At 42.8% G+C, this 20,848-nt stretch overlaps 1 protein-coding gene across 3 annotated transcripts in view; it reads right to left on the bottom strand.

Annotated features, from left to right (window-relative positions):
* SLC41A2 (solute carrier family 41 member 2) overlaps window positions 1-20,848 on the bottom strand; it is a 154,028-nt gene that overhangs the window by 91,457 nt on the left and 41,723 nt on the right. For all 3 annotated transcript variants that reach the window (XM_077472106.1, XM_077472107.1, XM_077472108.1), the window contains exon 3: window positions 14,295-14,402. In XM_077472106.1, the coding sequence (XP_077328232.1) occupies window positions 14,295-14,402 (108 nt within the window). The remainder of the gene's footprint in view (window positions 1-14,294; window positions 14,403-20,848) is intronic.

The raw sequence follows: 20,848 nt of genomic DNA, 5'->3' as shown, positions 1-20,848 counted from the left end.
ATTAGTACTGAGACCAGTGTTGGGGGATTAATATTGCACTGACACCAATATTAGGGGTTATTGTGTCCACTGACACCAATGTTGACAGTTTTTATTGCCCTCACTGACACCAATGTTGGAGGTTATTACTGCATCCACCGACATCAATGCTGGGGTTATTACTGAACTGACTGGCATCGATTTCGGGGGCTTATTAGAGGTCGACCGATATGGGTTTTTCTCTGGCTGATGCCGATATTTAGAAATCATGGCGGCCGATGGCTGATATGTTCGGGCCAATTTTTTTTTTTAACCCCCCTTTATCTCATAAAATCTAACACACCTTTCCCACTGGGGCGTTTTTCAGGCTCTTTTGGGCTAAAAATAGCACCTGTAAAATGGCTCCCCTGCAGTCTGTGTGAAAGACAGAGTGCTTTCACACAGAGGTGATGCGCTGGCAGGATGTTAAAAAACAAAAAACAAAAAAAAAAAAAAGTCCTGCAAGCAGCACGTTTGGAGTGGTGTATACCACTCCTCCCCATTGATATGAATGGGCACCACTGCCGAAGTGCATCTAATGCGATTTGGCAGCGGTGCTTCACGGGCGCATTTAACCTCTTCCTCGGCCACTAGCTGGGTTATATGCGCCCCACTAGCAGCCGAATAGCACCGCTAAAATTATGGTAAAGCGCCCCAAAACTAGCAGCGTTTTACCATCAACGCCTGCCCGCTCCAGTGTGAAAGCGGCCTTCATAAGTGATGCAGAAAATTTCTTACATTTAAAAACATTAAACAAAAAAAAAAACCTCCAATCAGTTCACTTATATGTATGATTTAGCAAAATAAAAAAAAATAAAAAAAAAAACCAACCTATATATTAAATAAGAACAGGTAGTCAAAACTTTTGGGGAAAAAAAAAAAATGGGCTAACTTTACCGTTTTCGTTTTTTTTTTAATCATTATTGTATTTTTTCCCCCAAAAAATTGCATTTGAAAGACCGCTGCGCAAATGCCGTGTGACAAAGTATTGCAACAACCGCTATTTTATTCCCTGGGATCTCTGATATATAGATATAGAATTTTTGGGGGTTCAAAGTGATTTTCTGGCAGAAAATACAGGATGTTTACTTGTAAGCAACAAGTGTCAGAAAAGATTTAGTCTTTAAATGGTTAAACTGAGAACTCTACACATTGATTGCCCGTTCACACAGGGGCGACGCGACTTGCAGCGCGACTCACAGACGCGGCCTGCACACAACTTCAGCGGCGACTTGCAAAATGACTTCTGTATAGAAGTCAATGCAAGTCGCTTGAAGTCGCCCCAAAAATAGTACAGGAACCTTTTTCTAAGTCGGAGTGACTTGAGTCGCTCCTATTAGAACGGTTCCATAGTACAGAACGGAGCGCGACTTGTCAGGCGGCTAAGTCGCCTGACAAGTTGCGGTAGTGTGAACGGGCACTTAGAGGAGTTCATTCATTCAAGTGTAAACATTGTATCTTTTTGCTCTTTTCTTGGCAGACTGCCCAGAGAGGAGGAAAGTACCTTCTATGAAGACTCAGTCAACTTACACTGACTTCTATTACAGAAGTCTTTTGCAAGTCGTGCTGTAGTAATAAATCGGCCTTTTTATCAGTACAATCGGCCGATGCCGATTAATTAAAAAACGGCAAATATCGGCCGATATATTGGTCGACCTCTACTTATTATTGCTTCCACCGATGCCAAAGCTGTGGGTTACTATTGCACTCACTGGCACCAATCTGGGGGGTTATTATTGCATCCACTGACACCAATGGTAGGGGTTATTACATCGACTGTCACCAATAATGGAGGGATTATTATGGCATCTACTGACACTAATGTTGAGGGTTATTATTGCACTAACTGGCAGCAATGCTGGGGGTTATTATACTCCAAGTTCTTCAGTGTGCATTGCGATATGCTGCAAACAATTCAGTAGAACCAATATTTTTGGGCTTGAGGGGATGTGCCTTATAGCCTACTCATTTTGAATGGGCTGTCCAAGTTGATGCACCTCAAGGCACAAAAATGTGCTACTATTGTGTGGCCCTTAAAGTGTTACTAAACTCAGGACCCTGCATTCACTACATCTTGTCTCCCACAGTACACAGAACATGGAAATACAATTATGTTTGTAAATATAAGCTGCTAAAAATCTGATCAGCAGCAGTCTGACTTCTGTCAGTTCCTAGTAGCTTGTAGGAGGATTTTTCATTTTCCCCTGACCCACTGTCTGGACAGTGCTGATCACATGCACTCTCCCAAAAAGAAAAAAAAAACCCTCTAGCAATACACACCAAACTGAGCATGTGCAGCTTGTCCCAGAGGCTCTGTTAGGTTCCTAGGTTCCACAGGGAGTATAACCAGCATGCTTTACTGCATATACAGACCGATTTTACGGTTGTGGGTTTAGCAACACTTTAATACATTCTCTGCATGAAGGGAAAAAAAAAAAATAAAAATAAAAAGAAGAAAAGCTTTCCGGGTCAGTTCTGCCCAGCCCCCTACCCCCACCCCCTTCTCTCCCCTCTTCTCACAGGAGGCTCGGCACTCCAATCACAAGATTTGTCAATCAAATCTTGTGAGCTAAGAGCAAGGGCAGGGCTCAGCCACACTGTGTATGTCAATAGACGCATACAGTACAGCTCACAAATGTGCCCCTACAGAAAACAGTTTGCATTTGAAAAGAGGAGGAGCCTGCAGAGCTACTAGGGGACCCCAGAAGATTAGGATCAGGGCTGATCTGTGCAATCCATTGCATAGAGCAGTAACATAAAAGAAAGAAAAAAAAAACCGTAAACCATTACAACCACTTTAAGGCAGCCCATTGATATAAATGTGTTGTCTTGCACCACAACAGACCTGAAATGTGACCTGCACCCTTTTTTGCCAGTAGCGTCTTACTGTACGTTTGGCTGTGCTGAACATAGCTGTATCTGGTGTTCACTGGTTTACTGTATTGGGTGCTAATCAAAATGAACTGTGTTGAACACCATGGTATGTGTGCTGCCATGCTCTACAGTAAAGCATGTTACAATATGCATGTGTGTGACGCCTTAAAGTGGATGTAAACCCTCACACATACCTAGTGAAGTTTACAGATGATACATGGGATGAAACAAATCTCCCTACATAAAGTTTTACATGTATATCTGCTATCTTCAGCTTTATATACCGTTTAGAAAGTTCAGATTGTATCTTCCTGTTCAACACTAGAAGTCTTTGCATACAGCCAAGACAGCTGATTGGAGGAAAGGCGCACACACACCCTCTCTCCATATTGGTAGAGACTTTCAGCTCTGTTCCTTGAATAGTTCAGGGTTCTGCTAATTTATAGCATCCTCCAAAACACAAAACTCAGGCTGCTTTTATCATGTGTGAAGGAGAACTTGTCAGGAGTTATCAGGCTGATAACAGAAGAGCAGAGCAGGAGACAGCTACGGGACATAGTACTTTCAAGAGAGATAACAAAACATTGCAGATATGCGCCCAGCTCAAATTTTATGAATTGAGTTTACATCTAATTTAAACTCTTTGCATGAGAGGAGGTGGTGTGACCAGATGTGAACAAGACCGGACGCGTTTCTCAGGAGCTCCACATCTCCTCTGTAAAACAGTTTTTTGGAGCTTTCTTGCCTGGTTTCCAGCGCTGGTGGTCACGACTACACCTTCTTGGACATGAACAAGGCAACATCCAAATTCGGGCACCAGGCACAGAAAGATCAGCACAAGACCTGCTCTGCGCGAAGTTCGGAACAAGGCTCCACCATCTTGCCTTCTACTCAAATGTCCAAGAGCACCAAGAAGATGGCAAACGCTGCGGCACAGAGTCACAGCCCTGAGGCTTCCCGATCTGCCTCTCCAGAGCAGACGATCGCTCAGGATGCCATAACCAGACTCATCCTGGAGGCTTTTTCAATGCCAGTAAGGCTGCAGTGATGGTGAGGATAGACCATTTAGCTACTGGGTGCATGCTGATCATGCATGACCTGGATAAGATCCGGAGCCGGCTCACTGCAGCCAAAGACAGGATTTCCGAAGTGGAAGATGCCTCCCATTCCCAAGGAACTCAATTATCCGAGCTTCAGGATATGGTGAGATCACTGCAACATAGAGCCGATGATGCAGAGGACAGGCAGAGGAGGAACAACATGAGGGTGGTGGGGATTGCAGAGGGGGCAAAGCCCATCATGTTTGCAGAACAGTTCTTCAAACAACTTTTGGCTTTGGGGGAGCTGGCTCCCACATGTGATTTAATGGGCCCACGGGTTCCTGCAGGAACCCGCCCCCCTGGTGCATTCCCTCAGTTCATGGTCAGATTCCTGAATTATAGAGATCGGGACATGATCTTGGCAGAGTCCAGAAAACACCAGGAGCTAGGCTTTGCAAATACCCGTGTTATGTTAGTCTCTGACTTTAATGTTGTCTGGAACAGGGTGCGAGCTAAGGATATACAGTACAGCATGCTCCATCTCAACAGGCTTCATGTTCAGTATAAAAGGAACTGTGAAATTATTTGATAACCCACTGGAGGATTGTGAATGGCTGGACAGGATTCGATGAAGGTTGTCTGGGCTGTGAGGTGTTTTTTTTCCCACACTACACCCTGATGGATCCTAAGGCTGCATGCCTTTTTCACATTGTTGCACCTGTTGTGCCTTTTTCTGGGTCTAGATTCTGCTGCTGCCAGCAATTTATTCCAGGTTTTACTTGCTTTACCATTACAAGTTTGGATCAGACATGTCATATCTACTATCCATCAATAGATGGCGCCAGATGCCCAGTTAGCCAGTTTTTTTGCTCATTGCTCTATCAATGTATGCAGTATTGTGCTCCTTACTCCTTATTAAGTGGGACTTTGTTGAATCCACAAGGATAATTTGTTGATCTGTTGAACAGTTGGAACTATGGTAGAACTTCCAATACTATTTTTGTTCATGTTTGGGACTTAAAGAGGAAGTAAACCCTGATGAGTTTACTTCCTCTTTCATTCCCTGCAAAGGCAAAGCATAATGGACTACTATGCATCGCATAGTAGCCCATTATGTGTCACTTACCTGACACAGGAGCCAGCGATGTCACCACTGTCCCCTGTAGTCCGCCGCATCCATCTTTTCGGTTGGAGTCTCGCAGCTCCGCCGCTGTCATTCGACGGAGCCGCGATGACGTCACTCCCGCGCATGCGCGCGGGAGCCAACACGCACGGCAGCTCCGTTGTTGGAAATGCCGCGCTCAGTGCGCCTGCGCTCCGCTGTCTACGGCGTATGCGCCGTAGACAGAGGTGCCCATCTTCGGGCAAATATCTCCTAAACCGTATAGGTTTAGGAGATATTTCTTGGACCTACAGGTAAGCCTTAATCTAGGCTTACCTGTAGGTCAAAGTGGTTTGTAAGGGTTTACAACCACTTTAAGACTTTGTTTTGTCTTTTTTTTTTGGTCAGTTCCCAGCTCACTCAGGTATTTTAGCACCAACTATGTGTGGCGCTGTTCAGTTAATTCTGACAGCACCTTAAAGCTGTATATGTTAATGCACTTGGTCTCCTGGTTTACAGTATTTGAGATATATTTTCATGGCTAGCCCAATTAAAACAGTGTCTTAGAATGTTAGGGGGCAAAATAAATTCAAAAGGGCTTCGGCCTTCCGGTACCTTAAGCAATCTAGACCACATGTCGCCCTCCTGCAAGACACACCTGGATGGTAACAAGGTACTCGCGCTGCGTAGGCCTTGGACACAAAAAGAGCCTTTCATGTTACGTTCTCCACCTTTGCTAGAGGAATATCTATTCTCATCAGTAAGGCTATTCCCTGTTTATCCTCATGACACATCTCAGGAAGCACCCTCATTACTAACACAGAGGACAGAATTAGAAATAGACTTGGAAAAAAAACTTAACATTAATTAATAAGTCACTGGGACCAGATGGCTTGCACCTGAGGGTCCTTAGGGAACTCAGTCAAGTAATTGCCAGACCATTGTTCCTAATTTTTGCTGACAGTCTAACTGGAATGATACCAGCTGATTGGAGAAAAGCCAATGTAGCACTGATGAGGAGTCACTGGTGGATGGCACTGAAGGGCACTAATAGGTGACAGTGAGGGGCACTGGTAGGGGGATGCTGATAGGCAGCACTGCTAGGTGGCACTGATGAGGCAATGATTGCCACTGATGGTACGGACCACGTGACTTTAGCCATGACGTCACCCGCTTGTTTACAACGCTGATCCGTGCATGGATGGTTTCTATGACTGTATTATAACTTTGTCTGCAACTCGGCACTGGAGAGCAGTGCCATACCATGTGAGTGTACCATATTAAATCTGCTTTTTTTAATAAATTTTGAAACGGAGAGCACCATTTGTTGCCCTTTTATATTTTTATATATACTTGACGGGATTATGCTGGTATAAGGGATATGAGAAGGATTAACCCTTGGAGCACCGATGCTGGAAAGCTGTTACCTGTGATTTACCCCTGGTGGGGGATATGCCTGTTTGACCTGTCTGAGTTGTCAGGGGTCCATTGCTTAAGGTGAGAGTCCATCTTATCCTCCGGTGGAAGGGATCACATCCTCACTTCTCATTTTGTTGAAAGAAGACACTCTGCACTTGTGGACTCTTGATGCTTCCCTTATCTATTCTGCATTCTATTTATTTATTTTTTAGTTTGTGTATCTGCGCTGTACTATTGTATTTTTATTAATGATTGGCACCGATTGGTGGCACTGGCAGGAGGCGGTGCCTCTTCCTCTTCGGGACCAATTTCCCTTACACAGAAGCCGTTTATCAGCTTTTTTTCTCCTCATGTCGACAGAAAAAAATAAATAAATAAATAAAAAAAAGAATATTACCGATCTGTTTACATCACGTGATGAGCTGTCATTGGCTGACAGCTAATCACCTGGTAAGGGGCTGGGATTGTCATTCAGCTATAGAGTGGACGGGAACAGGTTAATAAGACACGTGGCCACTCGTTAAATTAAGAAGAGAGGTTTAACCTTAAACTGCATAGAGGGTTCTTTACTGTAAGAGCAGCAAGGATGTGGAATTCCCTTCCACAGGCAGTGGTTTCAGCGTGGAGCATCGATAGTTTAAAAAAAATCGATTAGATAAGCACCTCAAGGACCACAACATACAGGGATATACAATGTAATGCTGACATATAATCACACACATAGGTTGGACTTGATGGACTTTTTTCAACCTCAACTTCTATGTGACCATTTATACAAGGGATTGCATAGTTGGCTGGGGGCATATCTAACCATAATATCTCTCCTTGGCCTTCCCTTTTGGAAAAAGGTCAGCGGGCTGGAGATTTTCTCATGGCTGGTTGCAAAATGATCATGTATCCTCTCATCTACTGGACTCGATTACCGCCTACTGGTCAAACAAGGAGTCGACAGATCCTCCTATAGTATGGGATGCATTTAAAGCAGGGAGTGCATATCTGCCATATATATTGTCCTGGTGGAGCGGAAGGCATAGATCCTTTTGCTACAAGAAAGGGATTGTGCGGAGGAACGCGCTGATCACCCATCAGATACTTCCTATTCAAGTTTGCTAGAGGCCAGGCGTCTTCTCTCCCTACATTTCACAAAGTTGGCGAATACGGAGCCTAGTCATAGGGCCAATTCCTTATTTTCAGAAGGTGATAAAAATGGTAAATTATTAGAAACGATGGTGGCCGACTAGAACCAGATCACAAATATTCCAGTCATCAGATGTAAGAATGGAGATTTAGCTAGTGACCCTTCTGTTATTATAGCTGAATTTAGAGTTTTTTTTTTCTTCCCTATATGCACCTATCCTGAAATATGATCAGGCAGCCTTGAATACACTCCTGGAGGGTCTTTGTTCTCCTGAGCTTGTCTGACGTGGATAGAATAGCTTTGGACGCCAAGACTAAGGAGATACTATCCGCTATTTTTGCTTTTCCACCTTACAAGGCCCCCGGACTTTTACAAATCTTATGTAGATCAGTTAGCTCCAAGACTTACTTCGCTTTTGGAGGATTGCTTGAAAACAGTAAAAGGCTGCCAAACTCGATGCTAGGCACCTATATGATTTTATTTTGGAAGACCGGTAAGAACCCTCTCATGTTCTTCATACCAGCCTATTGCCCTTTTGAACGTGTACTTAAAAAGTGTTGGCGAATAGGCTTGCTGGGGTTATTTCCTCCCTGGTCGATATTGACCAGATGGCTTTATGCCTGGTAAGTCTACGGACACGAATTTGCAGAGACTCTATACACACACACACCGACAACTTCCGAATATTGACTCCACTAATTATAGTGTCAATCAATATTGAAAAAGCTCTCGATTCGATCGATTGGCAGTACATGCTTAAAGTTCTAGAGAGAATGGGCTTCGGCTTGGTCTTCTGACAAAGGATCTCTCTTCTGTATAGTAATCTTAGGGTAGTGATTCAGTTGAGCCCAAATATTTCCCCTTTTTCAGTGTGTAGGGGTACTAGGCAAGGTTGCCCTCTGTCCCCCTTCCTTTTTGCTCTTATGATGGAGCCACTGGAAGTTGCACTTAGATCACTTAGAGGTGGAGGCAATCAGAGTAAGAAACATTAAGGAAGGTCTAGCACTTTACGCGGGCGACTTGTTGCCTTTCCTAAAAGACCCGGGGGGAGGGGGGGACTCATTATTAATAAATTCACTACATTCTCGGGTTTAAAAAGGGTAACTGGAACAAGTCATCCCATCTTGCTACTAGACGCATGGGCAAGGGAAGTAGCGGGCCCTGACTTGCCATTGGGGTGGGTCCCTACCATTACATATTTAGGAGTTAAAGTCCATGGCAAACGTTGCCAATTCTATATATGTCCCTTAACCTCTTACCCCTAGTGACCTTCTTAAAACAGAAGGTCCAGGCTTGGCAGAAGCTTCCCTTGTCTAATAGGGAGGATAAACCTACTTAAGATGAAAAATCTCCCAGGTATATTGCATTTTTTTTAAGACAGGCTCCCCTCTTGGATTCCCAAATCCTTTTTCAAAAAAATTGCATGGCATCACAAGTTAATTTCTATGGTCCCTTAAACCACCCAGGATAGGGCTGAAGGTATTGCAAGAGCCATGGGGTCAGGGAGGTTTAGCTTTGCCAGATAGCCGTAAATACTATTTAGCAAGTCAGATGGCGTTTGCTCATCGCTGGTTCATTTCAGATGCTGGAAACTGAGCTACTGTATTAGAGGCAACTCTCTTGTTGTACAAGTCCCTACGATTGGCCATTCATATTAGGTACCAAGTCAGATATTCCCCTTACGTCGTCTATGAAAGCCACCATTAAAACTTGGAATGAAGTGGTCAAGGTAGTTTGTCCCAATCATCTGGGCTTCTCTCCCCCAACTCCCTTGAGGATGAATCCCAGACTGCCTCACTTTTATACGTTTGCAGATCCCATGGTGTGGGCGATTAAAGAAATCAAACTACTAAAGGATATCACAAGAGATGGGGAATTATTAACCTTTGATCAGATCAAACCCAAACATGACCTTCCCAACTCGTATTATTTCAGGTTCCTACAGCTTCGTCATGCTTTCCAGGCCCAGTTTAAGGACAGGAGCATAGAGTCCTTTCCTTCGGATTTAGAAAACCTGGTTATGTCTGAGGAACTTCCTAAAACACTATCTGTAACATACAAAGAATGGTTTAAAAAGCAAACAGAAGAAACCCTTTGTATGGGGTAACAACAGACATAAATTAGCTTGGCAGGTGCTTAAAAACCCCACGGACTTGGGGGGCATGGCCCTTCCCGATTTTAATCTTTATTACATTGCGGCACAATTATCCCAACTGTACCATATAGACAAAACGGACAGAGGGCGGTTTCTCCAACTGCTATGCCCGGGGTGGGCTTGACGCACCGAAGATTCAATTTACCCGCTGGCGATGGGCCTTGGTGGGGCGGGCCTGGGGGACAACAGACAGACTTTGTTATACCATTACAGACGCATATGGGACTTGGCTTCTGTCAAGCTGGGGATACCACTCTATAATGATTACACTCCATTATGGCATAATAAAACTCTGTCAGAATTCTTACAACTTCCCGATGCAGACCTTTGGTCTACTCATGGTATTCTCTATATGCATCAATTGTTTGTTGACGGAACCCTTAAAACCTTTGCCACGCTCAGAGAAGAATTCTCACTCCCCAGCTACATGCTCTTCCGATTTTTACAGGTGAGACATGCGGCCCGGGCTCAGTTTTCAGAATCCATCCCGCAGTCAGCCACCAATGCACTAATGGCCATAATCAAGAGTACTGACCCCCGCAAATTAACTTCGTCCTTCTATGACATGCTCACTACCCCTGCTTCCACCAAACTGGCACATACTCTCAGGCCCCGGTGGGAGAGAGAGGAGGGCCCTTTGGAGGATGGGGAATGGGAGGAGGCTTTGGAATCCTGCAAGGCTGTCTCACCCAAACTTGCTGACAGACTGACCCAAATTTATATTATCCACCGGGCGTATCTCACCCCCCTTCGGGTTGCCAGATACAGAAGCACTCAATCTACCCTTTGTCAGATGTGTGGGAGTGAGGTGGATACGTTCTTTCACTTAATCTGGTCATGCCCTAAAATACAAGGCCTGTGGGCGCAAGTTATAACATTCCTGCACGATCACATGGGCTCTCCGGTCACATTGGACCCGAAACAATGCCTACTCGGGGTACTTCCAGATACTATAGACAAATACGCTAAGACGTTCCTGCATGAGACCTTGTTTTCGGTGCGGAAGGTCATTGCCCGGAGGTGGATACGGCCCGCACCCCCCGGGCTGGCGGAGTGGAAGGCGGAGGTCAATAATAATTTACCATATAAAAAGGTTGTGTATATTAACAGGGGATGCCCGGCCAAATATGACAAAATATGGGATCGTTGGTTACAAGACTCCGATACTTGTACGTAAGGCACTTTGAATCTATGTTGCCAGTTAGATGGTTTGCCCCTAACTGTGTGTTCTGGTTTGGGTCTGGCTGACCCACATGGTCGGGACCAGCTACCACTCTCTCCCTGGTTTTTGTTCCCTCTTACAAATGTTTGTTATTCATGACACCGGTTTTGAACCGGCTGTACTCTACTTACTGTACACCCTTCTGATACCAATGACACCTTGGCTGTATGTAATAATTTGTATGCACTTTTTCTTGTTTTAATAAACTTGGTTATGCAAAAAAAAAAGCAAACAGAAGGGGATTCGTTCTCCTCCGTCTAGTCATGTGTAAAAGGATGGCAGAGTTGGTTTACTCCCAGCCTCCCATAGAGCAGAGCGGCTCTGTTCGTGCCTGTGCTGAATAAACTGAATGGACACAGACCTCTGATCTGCCTTCTCTGCTCCAATCAGCAGGGAGATGCCCTGGTGATCTCAATGGAGTCGACCCTGTGTGAAAGCGGCTTAACAATAAAACTTCTTATTTGAGCCCTTGTTGGTCTATCAAGTCCTTTTTAAAATGTACCTTTGAAGGTATGTTTGTTATATTTGTTGCAATATGTGCAAAACATACCTGTTCATCCTCCCAGAAATTGTGTGAACAGATAACTTCCTGTGCTAACTGCCTATGTTGATTCTTACCAGTTAAATTGTTCTTTGCTATCTGAGTACTATGGAACTACATATGCAGCGGACAGGGTTCAAAAATTTTATTCCATTTCTGTTGTCCAAATAAAGTAAGGTGAGTGAATGTTATTAGGCTATTTTCTCACCAGCAAAAAGTATTATTTTCCTTATTCATGCTATTCTATACAAGTATTTCGTATGATCTTCTGCTCCATCTAGTGGCCATAATGCATTATTATCCAGATTCAAGCTTTTTTGATAGAAAGTAGCTTATCATTCCAATTTGCCCCTATTGGCACAGAATGAATGTGAATGCACTTTCACAGGACAAGCAGCTGTCTAACTCTTTATAAATATGTCCTTATAAGTAATAAGTATAGATATACTCTAAACTACCCTAACCATATATACATTGCAAGTACTTATACATTTGCAGCAGACGCTGACACAGAGTAATCCGATTTACATTTAAGGCCTCATCATGCAAACTGGGTGTTTAGGTCCTGTGCAAGAGATTCCGGCATTATTATATGAGGGAAAGCACAAATGCACCGTCCATTCCCACTAATGGCAGCCTGTAAAATGTTATGAGAGGCTGAAGGCTGCAGCGGCTGGACAGACAGAGTGCGACAAAATATTAGGGCAGTATGTGCCCAGGAACAGATCTCCAGAACGTGTACTTTTTGCGTTTTAATCATTTACCCCTGGGTCATACTCCCCTAAACCTTAGTACCACTCAGTGCACCATACAACCCCGTCTAGCTGCAGCAGTTAAAACATACAGTTTGCATGAGGCCTCACAATATTACTATACCCCAAGGAACTAGTGTGTATCTGGAAAATGTCTCTGGTTGGGGTATTTACAGGTGCTGGACATTATCTTATTTATCACCTCTGTTGTAATGTCTTTCTATTGTTTTTGAACATTACAGCACCATCTAATGGCTGAAGGAGAGAAGCACAGCCAACTCACATTGGAGGAGCGTCAAGGAATGCGGGGTTCCATACATTTTCATGTCTCACACCTTTCAGTAATAATATGCACAGAAGAAGTAACCACAGAGGAATATTAAATTGCCATTATCAGTCAGTCACATTCAACTGGACGACTTCTTTAATGTCACTATGACTTTACTAGCTGTACCATGCCTGGATACATTTTCAAAGACATACAGGTATGGTAGACGTTTGAGTTTTTTTGTATACAAAGGGCCCCAGAAACAATAAGGGTCCATTCAAACCCATCTGTAGTAGTTCGCCAAGCTGCTATTTTACCTAACAATTTTCACCTAAATAGTGCCTGTGTGGGTTTCCTCCGGGTACTCCAGTTTCCTCCCACACTCCAAATGCATGCTGGTAGGTTAGTTAGCTCCTGTCTAAAATGGCCCTAGTATGTATGTGAGTTAGGGACCATAGACTGTAAGCTCCTTGAGGGCAAGGACTGATGTGAATGTATAATATATATGTAAAGACCTGTGTAAAATTATACAACGCTATAGAAGCACCTGTAATACCTGTCATGAAATGTCAACAAAGCATATATATCTGCAATGTTTACTTATCTCTCTCCAAAGCTCTTCGTTCCTCTGTTATGAGCGTGTCTCACTTCTGAAAAGTTTTCCCAACACATGAAATAAATTTTGTGACAGTGAGGGAGCTTGTCTATTCAGGACACAGCTCTATAGCCTTACTGCTCTCCTGTTTGCAGTGGGGGGGGGGGGGGGGAGGCTTTCCTGCAATCAGCTCTCACGTTGTAACCGCAGCTCTCCGCTCCCTCCTCTGTGATACTAACAGATGAAGGATTTTAACACAATTCTACCAAGGGATGTAGGAAAGACTGCAGATAAAGTAAAACCCATGTAGAAGGATTTGTTTCATATCTGTATCACCTGCGGCCTGTCACTTCACTTGGTATTTGGGAGGGTTTACAGCCACTTTAATTTTGCAAACGTATTTCTCGTGTATGTGTATTTTTTTTTTGTTCAATAAAATGTATCTCTAAAAAGGACACTTCATAGGATGTAACAATTATTGCTCAACTCAGACAGACAGTCATAAGCTAGAATTATTTTCAGAAAATAACTTTTGTTTCATTTTTCACATACGTTTGCTGGAAAAAAAAAAAAAAGTCATATAAATAGACATCTAAATAAACTGGACCTATGCAAACAGCCTAATCGCATGCGTTCCCTGGCTTGCAGGCAAAATGTGCTGCTCTCTTGCGTGCAAAAAACGGCATGCATTGAGGAGCCTTGGCCACCCATGACCCTGTCACTGGTTCTCTAGTTTTCCTTCATTATACCACTTTTAGTAGGTCCTGACCACTGCAGACTGGGAAAATCCCACAAGAGTTGCAGTAATAGAGTTGCTTGTCTCTCCATTAGAATTTGGCCTGTCAAAGTTGCACAAATCCTCACGCCTGCCCGTTTTTTGAAACATCAACATGTCCACTTGCTGCCCAATCTATCCTAGCCACTTTCAGGTGCCATTGTAATAAGATTACTCAAGGTTATACCCTTTACCTGTCAGCGGTCATAATATTATGGCTGATTGGTGTGTATATGTTTATTACACTTTGTATTATTTTTTTTCTTTCATTTCAGGATCATGTCTTTACTCGTTTTCTTTGCCATCTACCGATATTTTTCATTCAATGTTTTTGATAGGAAAAAGAAGACTTAATGCAAGTTTTTACCAACAAAAGTAGCAGGATATTTACTCACTGCAGTTGAGAGCCTAGAAGCTAGAGTCATTTCCAGGTTTCCTTTAAGGCCAAGCAGTGCAGGAACCAAGATAAAAACTTCAGTAAGATTTTTAAACACTTCCCAATGCTGTAGATGGAAAAGACAAAAGAAAATTACTAATATGGCAGGATAGCATGTGGCCATCATTAGTAACTGATAACACAGTAATAGTAGTGAGTAATAGCAATCCCCAGCAAAGCATTGCAATTAATTTTTTTTTTTTTAAAGTGGCTGTGATGCCCGCCCCCCCCCCCCATCCTGGCTTGGGATCGAGCATGCACAATGGTCCCCATAGCAAGCCCTTATACTATGGGGGCGCTCAGAAGTTTGGAGAAGCCAGGAAGGTCAGTGAAGAACCCCAGAAAAGGAAAAAACGGGGCTGCATCATAGTCTTCAGTATATTTTTAACATCGAAGTCCCCTCTTCAAAGCAGTCCCGATCCTATTGGACGCCGAAGAGGAGGGGATGCACGGTGGAAGCCGCCATCATCTCAGAAGAATACTGAAAACGCTGCAAGATGCCTGTCGCAGCCTGTCCCCCTGCCCGATGATCCCCGCCGATCGACTAGCAAACAGGGGAGGGGGGTGTTAAGGTGCCACGGGTGGTGGTGTGGTCCCTTGCCCCCCCAAACAATAATACACCAGCCGCCACTGGTAGGTTAGCTTTATCAACTGGACACAAGTTGGGTCCTTAAATACTTAAAAAAAAAAAAAAAAATAAAACACTCCAGTATAAAAATATGCCTACTGCTGGCCTGCCCCAGGCTGGCCACAATTTTCTAAAGGACAGCCATTATGCAGCAAGAAGGTGTCTAGCCCATGTATGCCTGAACTATGTTTTGCATTCATTAGTGAAAGTACAGCTATTCTTTAAAAAGGAGCTCATATCTTAAAGTGACCCTGTTGGGGTAAATAATTTTTTTTAGGAAGGTTCCATGCAACAGAAAAATGTATTGTATTCCCCACCAGAACGTTTTATATACACATACACAGCAGTAACGTAAAGGTCAGATGATGGCATCATGGCATGCAGTCAAGGGGACAATGGAATCCAATACTCCTGGAAGTGTTGAATGGCTGACAGAGAATGCAGCATGGAGTTGAGGAAAGGCAGGTGACAGAGAGGCGAGCACTTCTATTGCAGGGCATTGTCCTTTGGTACGGTTGTTTTAAAGTGGAATTTTACCATGATAAATGAATATTGCGGAATTTTATTGCAGAACAAACATACCACATATCTTCTGCAATAAATTTTTCTAACCTGCCTGTTATCAAACGGTTTTAGATTCTACACTGAGCTGGACATGAGCATTTCAGTGTAGTGTCTCTGCATGTTGTTGGTGCTGGGAGGAATAAATTCTCATAAGCATGCACAGAGTTACATCATCCCAGGCCAGCCATATCTGCAAAGCAGTTGAACACTGCAGACTCGTGTCCGGCTTTAAAAAGTTTTTTTTTTTTTTTTTTTTTTTTTTTTAAATGGAAGATTTCAAAAGCGCCAGAGAAACACTATAGCACACAAGCTGTTAAAAGAAGCTGTGAATATACATTTAGAAAACAAAAAATTGTGCAGTGCTCAAATACAATAATACATGGAATATAAAATAGTAATAAATGTTATGCTCTAAAAAAAAAAAAAAAAAAAAAAAAAAAAAGTGCAAACTATATCCCAAAATTGTCCATGCAAAGCTCTATCCAAAAGTGCGTAAATGTCCATGTGCAAGCAGAGAATATTTAGATCGGGTCTATTTTCTTTTTTTGGCCTGCACTTGAGGGGAAAAAAAATTTTCTCCACAACTGCTAGGACAGTCTGGAGAAGGCCTGAGAGGGATCTCCTTAAAAGTGGTAGCAAACTTTAGTGTGCCATTTTTACCTAAAGGTAAGCTTATAATAATAGGTTAAATGAATATCTCCTAAACATGCACCGTTTATGAGATATTCCAGCGAGCAGCAGCCGGTGACATCACCGCCACATGCGATCTGAAGGAACGGCATACCCATCCAGTTCCTTCAGAGCTCTGTGTCGTGCCTATGGCCAATGCATACTAGCACATTATGATATTACCCTAAAAAATAGAAGCTTTACTACCACTTTATAGATGTCCCATGTTTTGGTGATTTTTTTTGGACAAAAGTGTGGAGGTGACCGTGGAGGTTTGTTCTTTTACACCATTTTGGAGGACTATATTACCTTTGTCAAAGTATTTTGAGGCTTACACAGGGACATTAATGCACTTTAGGATAGAGCTTTGTGTGAAAAACACAGCATTTATAATATATATTTTTATAATGTTCAAGGTATTCATGTATTTAAAGTGGTTGTAAACCCTCCTAAACATGTTTAGCTTGTTAGATAATAGTTTTCTCAGTCAGCTGATCGCTGCCTGAGAAAGTGCACTTGTATATTTTTCGTTAAAATCGCCGTTTTGTTGTCCATGACGTCATGCGCGCTTGCGCTGTATGGACTTTCGAGCGCGGCATATATTGCATTGCCGCCTGTGTCTTTCCTGCTTCTCTGACTTTTTTTGTCCCAGACATTCTCCTCATAGCGGCAGAGGAGAAGTCTCGCGATATACACATCACCCTGCTCTTCCTGATACTCCCCCTTGTGCCTTAGTAACGGCAATCGAGATCGAGGCTTGGTTATGATGCTACGGCGCATTCACGAGATTTCCGGAGGGAGTCAAACTAAGGGCGGAAATTACGTCCGCAAAGGAGAGGAAAAACAGAAGTTACAATGGTGCGTGCGATACCCGGAAGACTTTATAACTTAAAAAAAAAAAAAAAAAAAAAAAAAAGTATTTATAATGCTCGTTTTGGGACAAAATATAGATATTATGAATGCGGATGTTGATTATAATACAAACAGTTGAAAATTAGGATTTTTTTGGTGGGGTTTACTTCCTCTTTAACCACTTCCCGACCAGCGCACGACGATGTACGTCGACAGAATGGCACGGGCAGGCATATTGGCGTACAGGTACGTCCAATATTCAATGCCGCCCTGCCATCGGGAGCGCGCCACCGGCTGGTCGGGACCCCCGTGAGTCCGGTCGTGGGACCTGCAGACTCAATCGCCGCAGGCATCCCCGCGATCGTCTCATGGAGCGGCCGAATGGAGGAAATGCTGTGTAAACAACATTTCTCCATTCTGCCTAGCAACTAGTGACGCTGATCTCTGCTCCATGTGATTGGAGCAGAGATCAGTGTTCACTAAATGAAAGCCCAACCCCCCCACAGTTAGTAACACACCCCTAGGAACACTTAACCCCTACACTGCCACCCACTGGTTAACCCTTTCACTGCCAGTGTCATTTACACAGGAATCTGCATTTATATAGCAGTGATTACTGTATAAATGACAATGGTCCCAAAAATGTGTCAAAAAATGTCCGATGGGTCCCCCACAATGTCGCAGTCACAATAAAAATCGCTGATCGCCGCCATTACTAGTAAAAAAAAAAAATAATAAAAAATGATTAATAAAAATGCTATAAAACTATCCCTATTTTGTAAACGCTATAACTTTTGCGCAAACCAATCAATAATCGCTTATTGCGATTTTTTTTACCAAAAATATGTAGAAGAATACGTATCGGCCTAAACTGAGGGAAAAAAATGTTTTTATATATTTTTGGGGGATATTTATTATAACAAAGTAAAAAATAATGCGTTTTTTTCAAAATTGTCGCTCTATTTTTGGTTATAGCGCAAAAATAAAAACCGCAGGGGTGATCAAATACCACCAAAAGAAAGCTCTATTTGTGGGAAAAAAAAAAAAGGACGTCAATTTTGTTTTGGAGCCACGTCGCACGACCGCGCAATTGTCAGTTAAAGCGACGCAGTGCCGAATCGCAAAAAGGGGTCTGGTCTTTGACCAGCAAATTGGTCCGGTCTGCAAGTGGTTAAGCACTGTACTTTTTTTTTATTATTATTTATTTATTTATTTTATAGGTCTATTGTATGCGAGTGAAACACATGATGTGCTAGCTGTTTATATAGGGAGGTCACTTGGTGACATTCTTTTGTGACTATATACTAAACATCCATAAATAATTTCCTATTGTTATCTGGAGCTCCGTGACCCTGTCCTGCAGTGCCTAAAGTTGTCCTAAAGCTTCAAGTCCCTAGGAATTAGTTACTGATTAGTAAGCTCTCGCAGACCAGAAGATATTAAGAACAATGAAATGCACTTTGGTGGTCAGCTGCTCTCCACGTTTTTGGAATGCAGCAGTAAATGGGTTTCTGAACGTCTGAAATCTGTGAGATGTTTGGCTCAAGATATCAGGCCGTCACTGATAAAGTTTTAGAAACTATATATTAGTGACAGCAAGAAAAGTTTCTTGTTGCGATTGGCATCCTCAACTAGCGCCTATTGGATACATTCAGGTAAAAGCAAAATACTTATTTGTGAATGCTTAGAAGACAGCCCTAAGGATAATGTCATGGAAAAGCGGAGTCACTTTATTATTGATGTGACTTGTCTTTAGCAGATCGTGGTGTCCGTTTATGAAGCAGTGAAACATTTTCACTGTTCCATTCTCCGGCATTCACAGAGGAGATCGTACTCCTCTGGATGCCAGTTTATGAATTGGTGTAGATCGCTTCTCCTTTGGAGGAGTGAAGCAATCTACAAATGCTTGGAACAATGGAGAACACCCCTGATACTGGATTCCCATGAGACTTTACGAGATTACAGTACCAGAAATTCACTGAAACACAGAAATGTCCATTTATTAACCACTACAGCCCCGGACCAATAAACACCTTAAGGACCAGAGGTCTTTTTCCAATTTCGCACTGCGCTGCTTTAACTGGTAATTGCGCCGTCATGCAATATTGCACCCAAACGAAATTTGCGTCCTTTTCTTCCCACAAATAGAGCTTTCTTTTGATGGTATTTGATTGCCTCTGCGATTTTTATTTTTTGCGATATAAATGGAAAAAAGAGCGAAAATTTTGAAAAAAAAAAAAAAAGATATTTTCTTCTTTTTGTTATAAGAAAAATCGAATAAACTAAATTTTAGTCATACATTGAGGGGAAAATTTATTCAGCCACATGTCTTTAGTAAAAAAAATGTCAATAAGCGTATATTTTTTGGTTTGCGCAAAAGTTATAGCGTCTACAAACTAGAGTACATTTTCTGGAATTTACACAGCTTTTAATTTATGACTGCCCATCTCATTTCTTGAGGTGCTAAAATAGCAGGGCAGTACAAACCCCCCCCCCCAAATGACCATTTTGGAAAGTAGACACCCCAAGGAAATTGCTGATGGGTATGTTGAGCCAATTGAATATTTATTTTTTTGTCCTAAGGGATTGAATAATGACAAAAAAAAAAAAAAAAATTTTACAAAAAGTTGTCACTAAATGATATATTGCTCACACATGCCATGGTTATATGTGGAATTGCACCCCAAAATATATTCCGCTACTTCTCCCGAGTATGGGGATACCACATGTGTGGGACTTTTTGGGAGTCTAGCCGCGTACGGCACCCCGAAAACCAATCACAACCTTCAGGATTTCTAAGGGTGCAAATTTTTGATTTCACTCCTCCCTACCCATCACAGTTTCGAAGGCCATAAAATGCCAAAATAGCACAAAACCCCCCAAAATGACAGCATTTTGGAAAGTAGACACCCCAAGCTATTTACTGAGAGGCATGTTGAGTCCATGGAATATTTTATATTTTGCCACAAGTTGCGGGAATATTACAAACTTTTTTTTTTTTTTTTGCACAAAGTTGTCACTAAATGATATATTGCTCACACATGCTATGGGCAGAAGTCAAATTACACCCCAAAATAAATTCTGCTGCTTCTCCCGAGTACAGGGATACCACATGTGGGGGACTTTTTGGGAGCCTAGCCACGTACGGGACCCCGAAAACCAAGCACTGCCTTCCGGATTTAAATATAAAATGCTACCAAAAAAACTGTTAGCGATCGCAGGGATCAGGCCTGACTCTGCGATCACTGCAGTTATGCGTTTAGTGTTTTGTAAGTGACAGTGATCGATCGATACTGCACTTGGGTGGGCTGGGCAGAGGGGCAAAACGCAGGTGCTAGCAGGTATCTGGGCTGATCCCGCTAACAATGCGTTTTTTTGGAACCCTGAACTGCTGGGGACGCTAGTATAGATCTGATCAGATCAGATATTGATCTGTTCAGATTCTATACCACTACAGGAGGTTTATGCTTTGCGTGTGGGTGTTAGCGGTACTGGCACTAACCTAGCGCTGCCTGGGGCGACGCAGACCCTGACCCTAAAACCTAAGGGTTAAACCTTTATTGGGTAATAAATGGTGGGTGCCCTGATGCTATAAAAAGCAAACTAACCAGAGTCACCCGTAACACTTATACGGTGATCACTGGTGAAAGGGTTAACTAGAGGCAATCATGGGGTTCAAATTTTTATTAGGTAGTATATGGGGGTCCCTGGCGCTATATAAAAACCTGACGGGGAACCTAAATAACTAACTGGCTAACCAGCGTCACCAGTGACACTTATACTGTGATCGCTGGTGAAAG

This window comes from Lithobates pipiens, unplaced genomic scaffold, assembly GCF_037356315.1.
Source record: "Lithobates pipiens isolate NorthernLeopardFrog02 unplaced genomic scaffold, aLitPip1_a1.2 Scaffold_8, whole genome shotgun sequence".
Lineage (NCBI taxonomy): Eukaryota > Metazoa > Chordata > Amphibia > Anura > Ranidae > Lithobates > Lithobates pipiens.
Note: the sequence above shows the minus strand (reverse complement) of the source record. Positions and strands in the feature narration are given on the sequence as shown.